This window comes from Mytilus californianus, unplaced genomic scaffold (assembly GCF_021869535.1).
Source record: "Mytilus californianus isolate M0D057914Y unplaced genomic scaffold, xbMytCali1.0.p SCAF_2, whole genome shotgun sequence".
NCBI classification, from domain to species: Eukaryota; Metazoa; Mollusca; class Bivalvia; order Mytilida; family Mytilidae; genus Mytilus; species Mytilus californianus.
This window is the reverse complement of record NW_026262668.1, coordinates 17,421,169-17,438,179: the sequence shown is the minus strand read 5'-3', so window position 1 is coordinate 17,438,179 and position 17,011 is coordinate 17,421,169. Positions and strand designations below refer to the sequence as shown.

General features: G+C 32.1%; 1 protein-coding gene across 5 annotated transcripts in view; it reads left to right on the top strand.

Moving 5' to 3' along the window:
* LOC127729365 (uncharacterized) overlaps nucleotides 1–17,011 on the top strand; it is a 43,930-nt gene that overhangs the window by 9,688 nt on the left and 17,231 nt on the right. For 2 of the 5 annotated variants that reach the window (XM_052237139.1, XM_052237140.1), the window contains exons 3-16: nucleotides 119–166; nucleotides 428–557; nucleotides 1,815–1,859; nucleotides 4,336–4,428; nucleotides 7,187–7,299; nucleotides 7,920–8,127; nucleotides 8,616–8,754; nucleotides 10,016–10,249; nucleotides 11,114–11,211; nucleotides 11,648–11,732; nucleotides 13,830–13,947; nucleotides 14,966–15,183; nucleotides 15,567–15,620; nucleotides 16,048–16,134. In XM_052237139.1, the coding sequence (XP_052093099.1) occupies nucleotides 119–166; nucleotides 428–557; nucleotides 1,815–1,859; nucleotides 4,336–4,428; nucleotides 7,187–7,299; nucleotides 7,920–8,127; nucleotides 8,616–8,754; nucleotides 10,016–10,249; nucleotides 11,114–11,211; nucleotides 11,648–11,732; nucleotides 13,830–13,947; nucleotides 14,966–15,183; nucleotides 15,567–15,620; nucleotides 16,048–16,134 (1,670 nt within the window). The remainder of the gene's footprint in view (nucleotides 1–118; nucleotides 167–427; nucleotides 558–1,814; nucleotides 1,860–4,335; nucleotides 4,429–7,186; nucleotides 7,300–7,919; nucleotides 8,128–8,615; nucleotides 8,755–10,015; nucleotides 10,250–11,113; nucleotides 11,212–11,647; nucleotides 11,733–13,829; nucleotides 13,948–14,965; nucleotides 15,184–15,566; nucleotides 15,621–16,047; nucleotides 16,135–17,011) is intronic. The other 3 variants (XM_052237141.1, XM_052237142.1, XM_052237143.1) reach the window with 3 other exon arrangements.

Sequence of the window (17,011 nt, the reverse complement as noted above, 5' to 3'; positions counted from 1 at the left end):
ATACAACTGTGAATACCTTTAGGTATCCACTCATTTATTACCCTACCGCCAAATCACAACTTCAGGTGTTGGTTCACCATATTCAGTTACAGTTTATATATACATTTGTTTATTTCAGTTGATGACAGACCACAGGATAGAGAGGCTTACTACAGATATGGTCGAGGTAATAATTTACTAGTAAGAGTTTATAAGTACATTTCAAAAGAGAGGTGAAAGATACCAAAGGCAAAGGTATAATCTAACTGATAAGTCTAAAAGAACTGATAATGCCACGGCTTAAAAATGAAATACAACTAGAGTAAGCAGATCATGCTCACATGTAGCACCTTTTGTGTTGCTTACTCCATGAGTTATGATCATATGTTTTACACACATATAATTTCCTAAAGTTAAAAAAAGTAAATATAATTTCTACTATTTTTAGGTTACTATGATTACTATGGTAACAACAGACAGTATGGTTACTATGATCAAAGATATACAGATTACTATGGCGACGCTCGCTATAGCAAAGGTTACTATGATGAGTATTATAATGGACAGTATCCTGACAAGTAAGTCCCAAACAGTTTATTCTTAGTTGGTTGATGTTTGCTTAACACCGCATCAGTGCAAAAAGGCTATATCGCAGCGATTTATACTTAGAAATGATATTCTTATTTGTCATGTTATTCAGGGATATAAATGTCATACAGTTTGGAAATGATTTCTGAAAGACATGGCAAAAGAGGCCATGAAGTACTGTCCTATTAAGAATACTGTGGATTCATTATTATTGGTAGGGTACAGGGTTTTTTTTTATTTGGTGGGTTTGATCAAAAGAAAATTTAAATGTGATTAAATTTAGAATTTTCCATAGGTTTTTATGCAGACATTGGCAATTACAAGACATCAAATATCCACGAAAATATAATTTTTTCTCTCTTCACGAAAATTGGTACCCACAAAAATAAATGCATCCACAATAGCATTAGTTATTTTTCTTAAAACTTTCATTTATAATATCAATTAAGTGCAACAATATGAAGATTTTCATATTAATGTAACGAGGCATTTTCCAAAACTGATGGTTTCATTTAACTTGAAATAACTGTTTGCCAATAAGGAGACATCATAGTTAAGTTTAATGATCAGATTGTTGGATGTGACTTGTTTTTAAATGGGATTTCACAAATTATATTAAATTTCTGGGAGAGTTTCAGTACATGACAGTCAGTTTTGGAAAAAAGGGTAAAATCTATATTTTATCAATTTTTAAAACATTTAAACTAACACACTTACAATAAATTAACAGTTGATTAATAAGAATACATGTGTACGTTTTACACATACAATAAACACATATGTACAGTATACTCATACAGAAAATATAAACTAGTGCAATCAAATATATGATGTTTTTATACACTAACTACTGTAAATCTGGACACATACACTGTTATATAAATATTATTTTTCATTCCACTGTGTACTATATGTATTGAAAGTTATATTTTTAGATTTGTTTTGTGTGTACAAAAAGAACAAACAACATCTTGTGGTACTGTTACTACAGATTGTATACACCATTTAGAACATACCAAAAGCCTTTTTGTGCCAGATTTTTAGATACCTTTATGTCATCTTTTTTATTTCTTTTTTCTATTTCTAAATTTTGTATATTCTCTGTGTATAAATGTGTAAAAAATTCTGTATAAGTATACTGTAATACTGAAGGATTCTTGGAATTCAAGGACTGACTTAGTCCTATAGTTTTACTTACAGGCCCCCAACAAAGTTTCACAAGTTTATGTTAAATGACCTACTTTCAGTTATGACAGAATGTCACATTATGATTACACATGGCAACAAGCTGGGTAAGAACAAAGTGTCTTTTAGCTTCTCCTTTGTTTTAATGTTTTTGACATTGTTGCAGTTCACTTATTTTACCTCAATATTGTAGATTTTACACTTGCATTTGCTTTTTAATATCATTGCTTTTAGTTTTCATTTTCCTTTTTGCATGTTTTCATGATTATTTTCGAAAATAAGATTCAGTTCTTTATATTTAGTATGAAAGGATACTTGTGGTAAACCTTTTTAGTGCAACTAACATTTGAAAGTTGAGAAAACACTTCTGTTTGTCTGTAATATTTTAAAGATCAGAAATTTCTTTCTTTTGAGCATGGATATATTTAAATCCCTTTCCTGTTTTGTATTTATATATATACAGATTCATTCTGCTATATAATCTTGGTCTAAATATGTGTCATAGGAAAAAAAGCCAATTTCGACAGATTTTGTTTGTTTGTTCTTATGTTGTACTTGGGGCCAAGGGGCTTGGGTTTGGCAACTGCAAACATGTTACACCCGACCACATTCTTTATGTGCCTGTCTTAAGTCAGGAGCCTGTAGTTCAGTGGTTGTCATTGGTTCATGTTTGTAATACATGTGTATTAGTTTTCTTTTCATAAATTGTTTTGTTATAAATTAAATTAGGCCTTTAGTTTTCTCTTCTTAATTGTTTCACATTTTTCATGTCAGAGCCTTTTATAGCCAATTATACGGTATGGGTTTTTATCATTCATCAAGGCTGTATGGTTGCCTCTAGTTGTTTACATCCACTTCATTTTAACTTTGGTGGATAGTTGTCTCATTGGCAATCATACCACGTTTTTATATTTTGTTAAAATACATTCATCATATTGTCTTTTCTGATTGAAAGTGATCAGATTTCAGTTAATAATATTGTTTTGTTTCCCAAAACCCCTGCTTCTCAAAAAATGTATATAATAGCCAGTTTATCTTTTAAAAATCAGATGTCTGTGATATCTTGACACTTCTGCACTAAATTGGTCAGCGTCAACAATGTATTAGTTGGTGATTAGGTCTAGTTAATGGTGAACCACTAGTGGTAGGTCAATGATATTTGGTATGCAGTTGTATAAGTATTAGCATATCTCATTTCCATGGAGATTATTTGGCTCCGCCCCCTTAGTCATGGTCTATAGAGTTTGAAAATTTTACTAAGTTAACATGTATTAGTTTGTGATTAGGTCAGTTCAAGGGGAACCATTAGTGGTAGGCCAATGTTAATTGGTGTTCAGTTGTATAAGCATTAGCACATCTCATTTCCATGGAGAATATTTGGCCCTGCCCCCTCAGTCATGGTCTATTAACTTTGAAAGTTTTGCTTAGTTTACATGTATTAGTTTGTGATTAGATCAGTTTAAGATGAACTGCTAATGTTAAGTCAATGAGATTTGGTATGCAAATTTATTGGCATTTGCAAGTATCGTTTCCATGGAGATTATATAGCCCCACCCCTGATCATGGTTCATTGACTTTGAAACTTTTACATAGTTTACAAGTTAATGTTTGTGTTTAGGTTTGTTTAAAGGGAACGGCTTATGATAAGTCAATGGTATTTGGTATGCAGTTGTATTAGCATTGGCACATCTCATTCCATGGAGATTGTTTAGCCATGTACCTTCAGTCATGGTTCATCGACTTTGAATATTTGCATAGCTTACATGTTAAAGTATTGCTATTTTAATTTCAACATTTGCATTATCAAAATTACAAAAAGGCGAGACATATCTCTGTGATAACAGTTTATTTATCATTTCTATCATGCTTTTGAAATGATTGCAGGGGGTGTTTTGTTGTTTCAGAGACCTAATAAGAGCTCATACCAAACCTTGAACTCTGGTGGGGGGGTTTGCATGTTTATACTTTGTGTATCTTAACTTTTTTTAATGCCCCGTCCCAAATTGGTTTCTGTTCTCTAACTTTAGTTTATCTCAGCTAAATGTTATGAAACTTATACATTATAATTACTTTTAATGTTCTCAAATTATGTCCCCTTTTATAAAAGGAATAATTACTGAATTAAATGTCAATAGGTTTGAATTAGTACATTGACTTTTGTATATTTACAAGCAGGGACATCTGTTTCCCATTGACACATTCTTCTTTTATTTAGAATTAATTCATCTGACATATATGTGATTTAAATTTTTAGTGAAATAATGAACAGTGGTGAGTTGTCTCATTGGCAATCATACCATATCTTCTTATTTTTATATGTATGCAACATACAATGACATAGGCAGTACAATGTACTGATCGAAAGTCAATAATATTGGTTATTTATAGCAGGTTGATTTTTATCACTAATGAATATCATTTTATTGCATGTTTTATATCGATACCTGCTACTGAGAATTGTACCATCATTTTTTTGGTTTTTAATCATATCAGTATCATACATTTAATTCCACACTGACGTTCATTATGGCATTATGGTAAATGTTTAACAAATGCATGTGTGCAATGTGCATGTTTTTCCAGGTATTATGACCAATATGGTCGACATGATGATACTTACAGTCAGAGAAGTGGCAGTCGTGTTCATACGCCAGTGTCAGATTCAGGCGATCAACTGTAAGTGTTAGATAAACATATGTAGGGGAGAAAATGTGGTGTTCGTACACCAGGGTCAGATTCAGGCGTTCAACCGTTAGTGTTAGATGAACTTATGTAGGGGAGAGAATGTCGTGTTCATTCGACAGGGTCATTATCAGATTCAAGCATTCAACCGTAAGTGTAAGATAAACATATGTAGGCCATTTGTAGGGGAGAGAATGTCGTCTTCATACACCAGGGTCATTATCAGATTCAGTCGATCAACCGTAAGTGTTAAATAAACATATGTAGGGGAGAGAATGTCGTGTTCATACACCAGGGTCATTATCAGATTCAGTCGATCAACTGTAAGTGTTAGATAAACATATGTAGGGGAGTGAATGTCGTCTTCATACGCTAGGGTCATTATCAGATTCAAGGGATCAACTGTAAGTGTTAGATAAACATATGTAGGGGAGAGAATGTTGTGTTAATACACCAGGAACAGATATAGGTGATCACCTGTAAGTGTTAGATAAACATATGTAGGGAAGTTTCGTCTTCATATGCCAGGGTCATTATTAGATTCAAGGGATCAACTGTAAGTGTTAGATAAACATATGTAGGGAAGAGAATGTTGTGTTCATACACCAGGGTCATTATCAGATTCAGGGGATCAACCGTAAGTGTTAGATAAACATATGTTGGGGAAAGAATGTTTTGTTTATACACCAGGGTCATTATCAGATTCAGGGGATCAACCGTAAGTGTTAGATAAACATATGTTGGGGAAAGAATGTTTTGTTTATACACCAGGGTCATTATCAGATTCAGGGGATCAACCTTAAGTGTTAGATAAACATATGTAGGGGAGTGAATGTCGTCTTCATACGCTAGGGTCATTATCAGATTCAAGGGATCAACTGTAAGTGTTAGATAAACATATGTAGGGGAGAGAATGTTGTGTTAATACACCAGGAACAGATATAGGTGATCACCTGTAAGTGTTAGATAAACATATGTAGGGAAGTTTCGTCTTCATATGCCAGGGTCATTATTAGATTCAAGGGATCAACTGTAAGTGTTAGATAAACATATGTAGGGAAGAGAATGTTGTGTTCATACACCAGGGTCATTATCAGATTCAGGGGATCAACCGTAAGTGTTAGATAAACATATGTTGGGGAAAGAATGTTTTGTTTATACACCAGGGTCATTATCAGATTCAGGGGATCAACCGTAAGTGTTAGATAAACATATGTAGGGGAGAGAATGTCGTGTTCATACACCAGGGTCAGATTCAGGTGATCAGCAGTAAGTGTTAGATAAACATATGTTGGGGAGAGAATGTTGTGTTCATACACCTGGGTCATTATCAGATTCAGTCGATCAACAGTAAGTGTTAAATAAACATGTAGGGGAGAGAATCAGATGTTACAAAAAGTTATCTCCCTTCTGTTTCCATTTGAAAGAAGAAACAAATTTAAAGAATTTAAACATTCTGTTATGTTAAGATACATGTGTTGGTTTGTGGTGTATATTGGGGATTTTATGCAGTTATGATTGATTTTTGAAGTTATATATTTCTATAATTGAATGTGGTAGTGGTGATGTATACATTAATGTACATGTGTGTGTATAAATTTACATGGCAAAACTGAATTTGAAACAAATTAATGTTTTGCCTTGCACAACATATGTTATATAGTAGTCATTTATCATTATCTCTTATAACCAAGCAGCAGGCCCATTTAAATGGAAAATATTATAGGCATTTAAGCTAGCAGCATCAGCACATACAATCATTAAAGGCAATATTTAGCTTTGAAGTCAGCGCCAGCTTATATAGACTGAATACTTGCTAACATTATTGTATTTCAGCACAGTGAAAAACAAACATTCAATGACCAGAAAATGTTGAACCAAGTCTAATGTTAGCATCTATTCAGTGTACAAGATATGATTAATATGCTTGCATTGTCACATGATATGTCACATGATATGTTGATGTATAATGATTAATGATAATAAGAAACAAAGACAGTGGACTGTATACTCCAGATTATTTATTTTACTAAATACTAACTAATAGCCTTATAGTTTAAAAGTGTCCTTATAATGTAGAAACATATGCTTTTACATACAGTATTGAAAGTAGTGTACTCTGCTGGTTCTGGTAGTGTTGGAAGGATGAGTCGATTTAGGCATGAACACCATGTTGTAGTGGCATGTATTGTTAGTTTGCATAAGCTGAACAGCAAAATATGCATAAAATCTTTGAATAGATTGATTTTGCCATTTACATGGACTAACGAAATATGTCAAATACAAAAGGAATTTAAAAGAAATGTTTGCTTCAAAAATGTATTCTATTTACTAAAAGTTGAATGTCACATGGCATTTGGTCTAAAATCAAGATGATAGGTCTAGATTGATAGACATTATCACTTTTTGGGAATTTGCGATATTTGACCTGAGAATTTGCGACACTTGGAACTATTGATGTCATACGACAATCACTGTTCCTTTGTGGTGTCAGACATTTTCTCTTGTGAAATCAATATTTTATGGGAACTTCTGTGATGTCCAGCAATGGTGGACAAATAGCAATAAGTTGTATTTTGTATGAGGCAGTGATTGAGTAAAAGGTATTAATCACAGTAGAAAAAGAAGTTATAAAATTATTAATTAAGTTCAAAATAACTGTGAACAAAACATGTATACATTTATGTAGTAAGAAAAACAAATGTCTGAAAAATTTAGATAAATTCAAAGAAGAGATTTTTTAATATTTAAGGTATCCTGCTTCCAGATCATCGAGTAGACAAGGCTACGAGGATTATCATAAAGGACAATATGATCCATATTACTATGGTTACCAAGATTACTATAATAACAGTTACGCTGAACGTAAGTCTGTCTTGTTACTATGGTAACATTCATTACTTTAGTGATTACTACTCGAAGGACAAATTTTCTCACTTGTGGTATCCTGACTTACTACATACGGTATCAAAGTTACATCAGTAAGTTAGTTATAATAAATTAGCGATCTGACTTCAATATTTAGTTTGTTGAACCATGCACTCTACTTTTCCTAGGCCTAGATATGATTGAAAGTTTGATGATTATGTCAAATTTCCCCAAAATCCCTCTTTTCGGCCTATTAGTAGTGTAAGCGTCAACACTTTCTTAACATGTCTATTCATCAAACACTTTAAATCTTGAAACCGTGGACTCTTACAGAACATACTCCTTTCACATTGGACATAGTTACATTTTATGTGGTTCACTAGATATAGGGGTATGTAGAGCATCGTTAAATCTCACAAAGTCTGAGTCCCTATATGAAATGTACGGAAGAAGAACAACTTTTGTAAACACTCTATATTAGGTAAACTGATTCTAATACAAAAATTCAGGTTACTGTCTCTAGTTAAATGTAGTAGATTACAGAATTTTAACTTTGCGATTTCCTTTTATTTTTGGATAACCCAACACATGCATTAACCATATATTTAATTTTACAGCTGAACCCCCAGGTAGGATGACCCCAGAGAAGTACACCCTCCCACACATGTGTGCCAGGTTTGGTCCAGGTGGACACCTGATTAAAGTGATGCCAAACAGACCAAAGGAAGGACAGACAGCTACAGTAGAAGTACATGACATCAGTATGATGTTGGAAGATAGACCGGAAGTGGAAGAACTCAAATGTTTCCCTGGGCCTCTTGTTAGGTTTGTATTTGTAAATAAATCTTCTAAATGTTTTTGGTAACACATTCTTCTTGGTGTTTTTATTTAATCACACCTGCTTGTACACATCAATACATTGGTTTGTGTTTTAGAACCTTACTCTGGTTTTCCAGATGTGCTCAGTTTATTTGTGAGATCAAGTTTGTGAGTTAAGGTGTGGAAGGATGACAAATAACTATTGCTACTCACTGCATAAGATTGACTACCATGTTAATAAACAAATGTATACAAATTCCTGTTTACACCTTTTTAAAATATAAACATTTATTAAGTTTAATTACAGAGTTAAGCAATTAAGTTTGAGTTTTCATCTGATATCAGGCATTTTCAGAATAGCTGTTTTCTTCACACATCGTATGGCATGTTGATAGAATTTATCCTTTATGCTATTATTTTCAGAATGATTATTTTAAAGTTAAAGATATATCTACATGATTTATAATGCTGTTTATTCTGCTTTTTTCTTACAGAGGTGACACCCATAAAAATGATGTTTTATCATTTTGTCAACAGAAAGCTAAAGCTTGTTCAGAGAATATTAACATGACGGACCGAGATTCTGCAGAACTTCTTTGGAAACTGTTGGAATTATTGATTAAACAAAATGGAGTGAGTTCTGTATTTAGTTCAATCAGATCAGTTTAAACTTGCTACTTAAATATATTTTTATTAGTCCCCTACCGACAAAGTCGAAGGGGACTTTAGGTTTGCACTCTGTCCGTCTGTCTGTCTGTCAGTCTGTCTGTCCGTCTGTCTGTCCTTCTGTCAGTCCGGCAAATCAGTTTTCCACACTTTTTTTCTTCATGATTGAAGATATTGATTTGATATTTGGTATATTATTTTATCATGACAAGTTACAGATCAAGTTCGAATTTTGTTCCGGTCTGATAATTTTGTGCAGAGTTATAGTCCTTGGACTTAGAAAATTCACTCAAATAATCAGTTTTCCGCACTTTTTTTGTCATGCTTGAAGATAATGATTTGATAATTGGTATATAGTTTTATCATGACAAGTTACAGACCAAGTTTGAATTTTGTTTCGGTTTGATGATTTTTTGCAGAGTTATGTTCCTTGGACTTAGAAAATTCACTTAAATTATCAGTTTTCCGCACTTTTTTTTCGTCATGCTTGAAGATATTGACTTAATATTTGTTATATAGTTTACACCATGACTAGTTATAGATCAAGTTAGCATTTTGTTTTAGTACAATTAATGTTTAACCGGTAGGGAACTATGTATTGCAATGCAATACTCTCAGAATGCTTGTTGCTTTGATATAAATTCACATAATATATGTATACAGCGAATATAAAAATTGAAAAAAAATAATACAGAGATATTACATACTTTTCTGTGTGTCAATTAAGATCACAATATTAACAATCAGAATGAATAAGAACACAATATACAGTCTAAGCACTGACAAAATACAATTTTGAAACTTTTTATAGGAATATCAAATACTCTATAAGTATTTATATGATAATACAGATTTTCTAACATCAGGTTAGTTCAGTCTTCTTTACAGGTTTTACACCAAACTTGATGGAAGTCTCTAGGTATCTGTTCTTGTTCAACTCAATGGAGTTTTTATGTTTACCTACCACCATCTGTTTCTCTGTGTTTTTCTTAAATTTGTAGATGTGTTATTCACCTTTTCAGAATCTAAAGGACTATGGGTAATTTTAATGTTCGTACACCAAAATGAAAATAACATTACATCATTGGTTGAATTTCCGTTGTTTAGTACGTTTTCAACCAATCACAATGTTTTGGTGTACGCTTTTGAAACTATTACCCAGAATGCTTTAGATGCTGAAATTATAGCTAAATAACTATATATAGTATGAAATTGTATCCGCTTTCAGATGATAATAGGAACAGATATAGCAGATTTGTTGTTAGCAGGTCATGAACCCACCACAATGGAATATAGTATAATGGGAATGAAAATATCTAACAGTACGGACAATCTAGATGATTTAGATGAGACAAATGATATATCAACTGTAACAATGGACCGATCTGTTGTCAACAAACAAAGGTCAAGAGAAGAGGTCACAGATAGATTTAGACATTTATTATTGTATGGAAGGAAAAAGGTAATGTAAATAAGTGAAGAGGTCATCCATCCTTGAAATAATTATAAGACCATTAGTCAGGTGACTGTACTACAATGTAAAATATTGTATTATAGCAGATTTAAAAGACAAGCGAAAAAAAAATAACCATTTATTAGTTAAAATTCAATGAGGATAATTATCTTATTGTGTTTCTCTAAAGACTGTATAAATTTAACAAGTTTAAGTAAATGAAATCAACGAAAATGAATTACATCAATGCTCAATGCATTTGCATAGATATATATACAATGATATACACTTGGTATGGTCCTTCTCCTTTCTTGATCCTGTCTGTGCTTAGTTTTATTTGCAAATTGGTGTCTGACAAATTTTATAAAATAAATCATCTTTGAAAAGCAGTTTGACAAGAAACATGATGTTTATAATGAAATTTATGTGTCAAACACTATTTCAAGGTAATTTTAATGACAGTTTGATGAAGTTAACAATTTAAATTGCTGAAAATCAAAATTATTTGATGAAGGCTTGTGTAACAATGGCAGAAAGTGAAAGAAAACATCATGATTGGTTTGTATACAACTTTGTTCCTTTGAAAGATTACATAATCATTTGTCAATGTCAACCTTTCACTTTGTTTCCCAATGAATAAATTGTCTACGTTTTTTTATAAATTTTTTGCTGATAAATGAAAAATTGCTGTTGCATCAGAATGGAAGTTTACTGATGACAAGGGTAACTGTTAGAAAAGCAGGGTGACTTGATATGGACTTTGGGCTGGGCAAATTAAGTGATATACAGGAATGAGACTTTTTGGCCTTAGTCGCCCAGTTGAATGATCTCTGATATATTAACTGGTATAAGTTTAATAATTCTATATTACAGGATGCATTAGAGTGGGCTATGAAGAACAACCTCTGGGGCCATGCCTTATTCCTAGCTAGTAAAATGGATACCAAAGCACATGCTAATGTGATGACAAGGTAAAGAGAAATGTTGTAACGGAGAAGGGACATTAAAGGATAATTTATGAAAAAATTGCTTTTTTTCGTACACAAGGAAATTACAACAAATTATCACATGCTAGTAAATGACATGTTGAAACATGTATATAAGGTAGACTAGACTATTATTGTAAACCTCAAGGTCCATTGTGGATTTCCTGGGTACAGGTGAACCACACACTTAAATCTTCCACAATCTACAAATTTTCTAAGTTCTTATACACATAATTTGGCAAAAACCAGGATATCAAATATCCATGAAAATGAAAATTTTACTTGATCCATGAAAATTGTTTTCCAAAAAAAAAAAATGAATCCACAGTAATCCAATTGTAATCGGTAAATAAGTTTTTTTTACATTTGAAGTTAGTTTCCAATTTATGTTCAAGCATTTTTATTTCTTGTTATATTTCAGGTTTGCCAATAGTGCTATGAAGATGAATGACCCCTTACAAACACTGTTTCAACTCATGTCAGGTAGACAACCAGCTGCAGTCTCTGTAAGTTTCCTATACAAAATACAGTCAAAAATTGTAAAAATTTTAAGCCAAAACATATTTTTCAATCATTATGTCTTGTAAGCAAATTCCCATCTAAAATTCATGAAAAGAGGAAGCTTAATCATTAATTTTTGTCGAGCCTTCGACTTTTGTCGAAAAAGCGGGACATAGCGATCCTACATTCCGGGGGCGGCGGCGTCCACAAATATTCACTCTGTGGTTAAAGTTTTTGAAATTTTAATAACTTTCTCAAACTATCCTAGATTTCTACCAAACTTGGACAGAAGCTTGTTTATGATCATAAGATAATATTCAAAAGTAAATTTTGTAAAAAAAAAATCCATTTTGTTCCGTATTTTACTTATAAATGGACTTAGTTTTTCTGCCAGTTTACATTACATACACTCTGTGGTTAAAGTTTTTGAAATTTTAATAACTTTCTTAAACTATCTTGGATTTGTACCAAACATGGACAGAAGCTTGTTCATGATCAAAAGCTAGTATCTAGAAGGAAATTTTGTTAAAATCTTGTTCAATTTTTTCCGTATTTTACTTATAAATGGACTTAGTTTTTCTTCCAGTTAACATTACATACAGTCTGCAGTTTAAGTTTTTAAAACATTTTTTAGAATCATAAACTATCCTGGATTTTTACCAAACTTGGACAGAAGCTACTTACAATCAAAAGATAGTATAGAGAGGAATATATTTTATTAATTTTTCTCCTTATTTTTGTTGAGCCTGCGATTAACAGCAAAAGTAGGCGAGACACTGGGTTCCTTTGAACCCTTACGAATTTTTTATATTTAAATATTTTTTTTAAGTAGTAAAGCAATTCTTAAAAAGACTTTAAGAGTTAGAATAAAGACTGGTCAGTCCGGAGTCAGAATAAAGTGTCCAGGTAGGGTGACATGTCTGTAGACTGGTATCTTGTAATCTAGCTTCTGAAAAATCTGGCTCAGCGTGTCAATCTAATACAATACAGGGATCATATTCATATCACTTTAATATGCACTTATATTGCCAATGGACGTTGAACAGCAATCCATCATCATTATATCAATTCATAGAACAGGTAACAAAAGGATACCTGTAGACCCTGTATGAAAACTTTGTAGAACACCTAATAAAGAATCCATGTAAAGATAAGGAGATGTGGTATGATTGCCAATGAGACAACTGTCCACCAAAGTTCAAATGAAATGGATGTAAGCAATTAAAGGCAACCCTACCGCCTTCAACAATCAGAAAAAACCATACCGTATGGTCGGCTATAAAAGGCCCAGACATGAAAAATATGAAGTAATTAAATTGAGAAAACTATTGGCCTAATTTATAACAATACAGTTTACGAAAAAACAAATATGACAGACATGAACCAACAACAACCACTGAACTTGGGACAGGCACATAAAGAATGTGGCGGGGTTAAACATGTTCATGAGCGCTCAACCCTCCCCTAACCTGGGACAGTGGTGTAACAGTACAACATAAGAACAAACTATAAAAATCAGTTGAAAAAGGCTTAACTCATCAGATTGATACAAATAGAAATACATCGAACAAAAACACAGAGTGGACGTGGAAAGTACTTATACATCCCCACAACAAAAAGACTTTTTAAGTACAGATCTGAGAGTACTGGCAGTTACTGACAACTAGTTCAAAGCCAGTAACAACTAATAAAAAAATCATGTATTTAAGACTAAAATTTCATTCAGTACACATCCAACATCCAATGGATTTAGTGTAAAGAAGTCATTAACAGTCAGAGGAAAACATGACCTTATGCAATGCCAAACTACATGTATAGGTATCGGCAGATTGTAGTACTGTGAGAGTACATACATGTATGTGTAATATTTAGTATGGTTTTAATTTACTGATAACAAATCAATATGTATACCAATAAAAACAATATTCAAAGATGGTTCATTAAACAAAATTTATGTACTCTTTTAAGTACACAATAAAATAGCTGTTAATTTCATATCACTCCTTTACAATGAAAACATGAATCATTGGGTTAAAATGTGTAAAATATTTACTGACTTGCAGTTTTCATATATCATAAATAATAACTGGTTTACATTGCAGTGTATAACTGATGAGAAATGGGGAGATTGGAGACCACATTTAGCAATGATGTTGTCTAACCAGACACACAAGGCAGACTTAGACAGAAAATGTATAATGACAATGGGGGATACTTTAGGTAAGTTAATGTGAATAACTGATGAGAAATGGGGAGATTGGAGACCACATTTAGCTATGATGTTGTCTAACCAGACACATAAGGCAGACTTAAATAGAAAATGTATAATGACAATGGGGGATATATTAGGTAACTTGATTAAGGTTATTGTCTGGCTACACACATTTGTATTTTTCATTGGTCAAGGTCATTTTTTTTTTTTTAAATAAAATGTTTGTAGATTTCAACAAATCCAAATGCATCTTAATTGGATTGATTACTTTATAAAAAATTATAGGTAAAATGAAATTAGAAAATAACCAAAAGGTGAATTGATAGAGATCAGGTCCAGGGTATATGGCCTATAATGGTTTACTTTTACAAATTGTGACTTGAATGGAGAGTTGTCTCATTGGCACTCATACCACATCTTCTTGTATCTATTTACACATGTGAATATGTATATCTTTCTTAAATACCTGATCAAATTTTTAATTAAGTTTCTCCAGGTTAATACATGAAAGACAATTGCTGAATAATCATCCTTTTGATTGACTCTTCTGATATTTCTACAGCTGTACCTTTTACCTGTATGTGTTTAGCTTAAAAAAAGTGAATCTATTGAATGCTTCATATATAAATTAAGTTTACCTGTTAAGATGTTTTTTGTGACACACTTCCATCTGTATTATTACTGACAAAGTAATAATATCGCATTTTTTAAATATGAAATATTGAGTTTGATTCCTTCTATGCTGACGATGGCCTTGGTGGCCGTTTGGTATAAGTAGTTTATTTACAGCAATCACTAGGTTGTGAGTTGAACTCAGTCATGGCAGGTTGGTTAACATCTTTCTTTATTGACTAGGAAAGCCAGTTGTCCTGCCGAAAATCAGTGATTTTCTTTGGGAACTCCTGCTTGAAAAGTGATGTTAAACTCCCAACAAACAATCAATTTGTGTTTACTTTTTTAGCTGATTATTAAAAGATGAAAGTGAGAATGTACTTTGGTTTTTAGATTTTTTCTATATTATTTCAGCCTCCAGAGGATTTTTACATGCTAGTCACTTCTGTTACTTGATGGCACAAGCAGGATTTGGTTCCTATCATAAAAAGACTTCTAAAATGGTGCTAATAGGATCTAACCATAGCTTGTCGCTGTCAGAGTTTGCTACTAATGAAGCTATACAGTGTTCTGAAGTGTATGAATATGCCATGTCTCTTGGTAATAGTTCATTCTTCTCACCTAATTTACAGGTTTGTATAAATATTGTATTAGTTTCTAGTATTAGTATTTAGTTCACAGTCAAATGATCTAGCTGTAAGTTTTCATTAAATAAGCAACAATCAGTCAATCATGTGATATCCTTTCTGTGAAAACTTAAATTAGGGGTATAATTACTTTTGACTTAGTTAAATGACTCATTCACAGGGTTTTTGAAAGAATAATTTTTTTAATATAATAAATAACTAGTTAATATTATATATGAGTCTAACAATCATTTATTAACTTAAGAAAAGGGAAGCTCAATGTATGCTACTTTTAACTAAAATAAATCTGAAGTTTACAGAATAACAATTTCCCATCTCACAAAAATTAAGTTTGATCAAGGTATTATTATCATATTCATATTTTTCAGTACTTCAAATATCTATATGCATGCAGATTGGCAGAAAATGGATTTGCTCAGCAGGTATGACCTCTTAATGCTAAGTCCATTCAGTGATTTATTTATGTGATCAATATTGCATGCTGCAATTTCAAATGTAAACAAATTTTTTGAGAGAATGCTTCAAAATGTGTTGAAATTTAAATTAAGATTATTTTATATAAATTTCTGGTTTGTCTTATAGTAAGAATAAAAATCTGTTTGGCCAATTTACGTCAAATTTAAATTTTACCAATGTTTTCAAAGGTGCAAAAAAAAATGATATTGGATAGATATTGAGTTGATGTAAAAGCAAATTTCAATTATTGCTTGTAGTATTCAACTAAAGCACTTACAAAAAATAGACTTTATTAAATCCATCTTTAATGTCAGTTGTTGGAAAATTAGCAATGATAAATACATGTATTAAATTCTGAATTAATAATTAAACTTACTGTACTTATATTTGCAGGCATTGGAATATTGTGAAGTTATAGCAAAATTTATAAATATTTCACCTACAGTCTTTCAACCAACACTTGTCAAATTAGTATATGAGGTATGTAGTATATAAAGGTTTTCCCATTTGAATGGTTTTACACTAGTAATTTGTGGGGCCCTTTATAGCTTGCTGTGCGGTGTGAGCCAAGGCTCCATGTTGAAGACCGTACTTTGACCTATAATAGTTTACTTTTACAAATTGTGAATTGGATGGAGAGTTGTCTCATTGGCACTCATACCACATCTTCTTATATCTAGTATATAAAGTCAGTCTGCATAGAATAAATTATCATCAGCTCAGTAAGTTTATAATATAAAGGACAATCTTCCTGAATATCCATAAAAACATTACCAGTTACATTATCCGATTAAAAATATATTTAGAAGATGTCTGATCTGACATATTGAGGTAGTTAAAAAAAAACATAGATTGGAAATATGTAAGTCCTGAAATTGGTTTCTGTACGCTAACTTTAGTTAACCTCAACCAAATGTTATGAAACTTATACACAATGCCTATTACCACGAAACTCAGATCTAGTTCGAATTTGGGTGACATCACTTTTCCACTTCTTAAGCTATTTCTCTTTATAAATGGAAAATTGCTGAAATTTGTTTGCGCACTCAACATACAGAAACAGATGTCTTTTAAGTTTCCAAGAAAATAAAACGTCTATAGGTTTGAATTAGCATATTGATTCTTGCATATTTACAAGCGGGGGCATCTGTGTCCCATGGACACATTCTTCTTTTATTCAATTTAAAAAATCAAAGATGAAGCCAGAAAAATGAAAATAAACTGTCAGAACGATTTGTTACGTTTGAGGCACTTTTCTTGATTTACCTTCAGGAACTGAAGTAAAGACTTTGTGAATTGTTACCTTACTTCATTTATTGCTAGCAGAAAAGATTAGAGGAATAAAATCATTGAATCA